This window comes from Myotis davidii, unplaced genomic scaffold (genome assembly GCF_000327345.1).
Source record: "Myotis davidii unplaced genomic scaffold, ASM32734v1 scaffold762, whole genome shotgun sequence".
Taxonomy (NCBI): domain Eukaryota; kingdom Metazoa; phylum Chordata; class Mammalia; order Chiroptera; family Vespertilionidae; genus Myotis; species Myotis davidii.
This window is the reverse complement of record NW_006293699.1, coordinates 735,507-736,827: the sequence shown is the minus strand read 5'-3', so window position 1 is coordinate 736,827 and position 1,321 is coordinate 735,507. Positions and strand designations below refer to the sequence as shown.

General features: G+C 63.7%; 1 protein-coding gene across 1 annotated transcript in view; it reads left to right on the top strand.

The window, feature by feature from the left end:
• The first annotated feature begins 736 nt into the window (after positions 1 to 736).
• Positions 737 to 1,321, top strand: part of LOC102759115 (5'-AMP-activated protein kinase subunit gamma-2) — a 70,879-nt gene continuing 70,294 nt past the window's right edge. Inside the window, exon 1 of the mRNA XM_015566241.1 lies at positions 737 to 910. Coding sequence (XP_015421727.1) covers positions 737 to 910 — 174 coding nt within the window. The remainder of the gene's footprint in view (positions 911 to 1,321) is intronic.

Sequence of the window (1,321 nt, the reverse complement as noted above, 5' to 3'; positions counted from 1 at the left end):
GACCAGGGCCCAGGGCAGTGTCCTGGGTGACACCCTGTGCCCCTCTCCCCGTAGCCTGATTGGTGAGAGTGTCCTCGGTGGGTGGCCGTCCTGGTCCCCAGGCGCGAGGACTCTCGCTGGAAGGGCCTTGGTTTGTGTCATCTGATATGGCTTTCACAACCTCCCCCGACGACACCGAAGGCACCGTGGACTCATTTACCAGGAGGTCCTTGGAGGCTAAGATGACTTGCTACACACAAGAGAGCGGAGGGCACGTGGAGGCCGGGAACCACTCTGATCTGGGAATCTGTCGCCACGTGGTTTGAGAGAAGCTTACTGTCTGGTGCTGTTGAGCCGGCGGAGCCCCTGGGTGGGGGCGGGGGGGGGGGGAGGGACGGGGGCTCGGGCCGCACCCCCCAGGGCTTCTTTCCTTGGAGAAAGGCCAGCTCATCGGAGGCTGAAGGCCCAGGCCGCTGGCCAGGGGCCGGGGGGGAGGCGAGCCAGCGTGCGAATCCGTCAGGACGACCAGGTGGAAGGGAGGCGGGGGCCCCGGATTGAAAACTTGTGGTTCTCTTTTCTCTTTAACATCAGGAAGGCTGTGAGACGGCAGCCAGGGACCACGGTGTCCTCTGGAGAAGGAGAAGCCTGGCGCCTCTCCGAGAGCCCAGTCTAGGCTTCCCCTAACTTGGCCCCGTCCCACCCGAGCTCCAGTGACTCAGGGCTTGTTCCTTATTTTCTCCGAGAGCCGTTATATAACATGAGTGTTTTCCAAAGGCTCCCATTGGCCGTGGCTGCGGCCGCCACCCCTACCGTGGTACCAGGAATCCTGTTTGGCGCTGTTGAGGTTTTGTGCAGTCAGTCCACCGGGCACACCTCCCCGTGCTTCCCGCCGGAGGGCTCGCGGGCGAGCGCCAAGCCTCGATCCCAGCAGGTCAGACCAGACAAGGTTGAGCCCTGTGGCTGGGAGTGGGCGAGTGGGGAGATGGCCGGGCATGGGGGTTCCATGTGGGAACCCGAGTGACCTGCAGCTCGGAAGATGCCGCTCACAGCTTTTCTGGAATCCATAGAGCGTCCACCAGGGCCCTCCTGCCGTTTTATGATGACCCAGAGCCTGAGGGACCTTAGAAATCGACGGGGAACCGGAGGCTTAGCACTAAGGAGCTGATGGAGGCACATGGCAGCCAGAAAGCAACAGGCCCGGCGGGGGAGTAGCCACCTGTGTGCACCGTCAGGGATACGCGGAGGGCACGCCCTGCCCCTGCCCCTGCCCCTGCTGTGGCCGGTTCCTGGAGGCTCTGCCTGGAGGCCCTGAGCTGCGAGGGCCCTGGAGAGGACTTGGTGG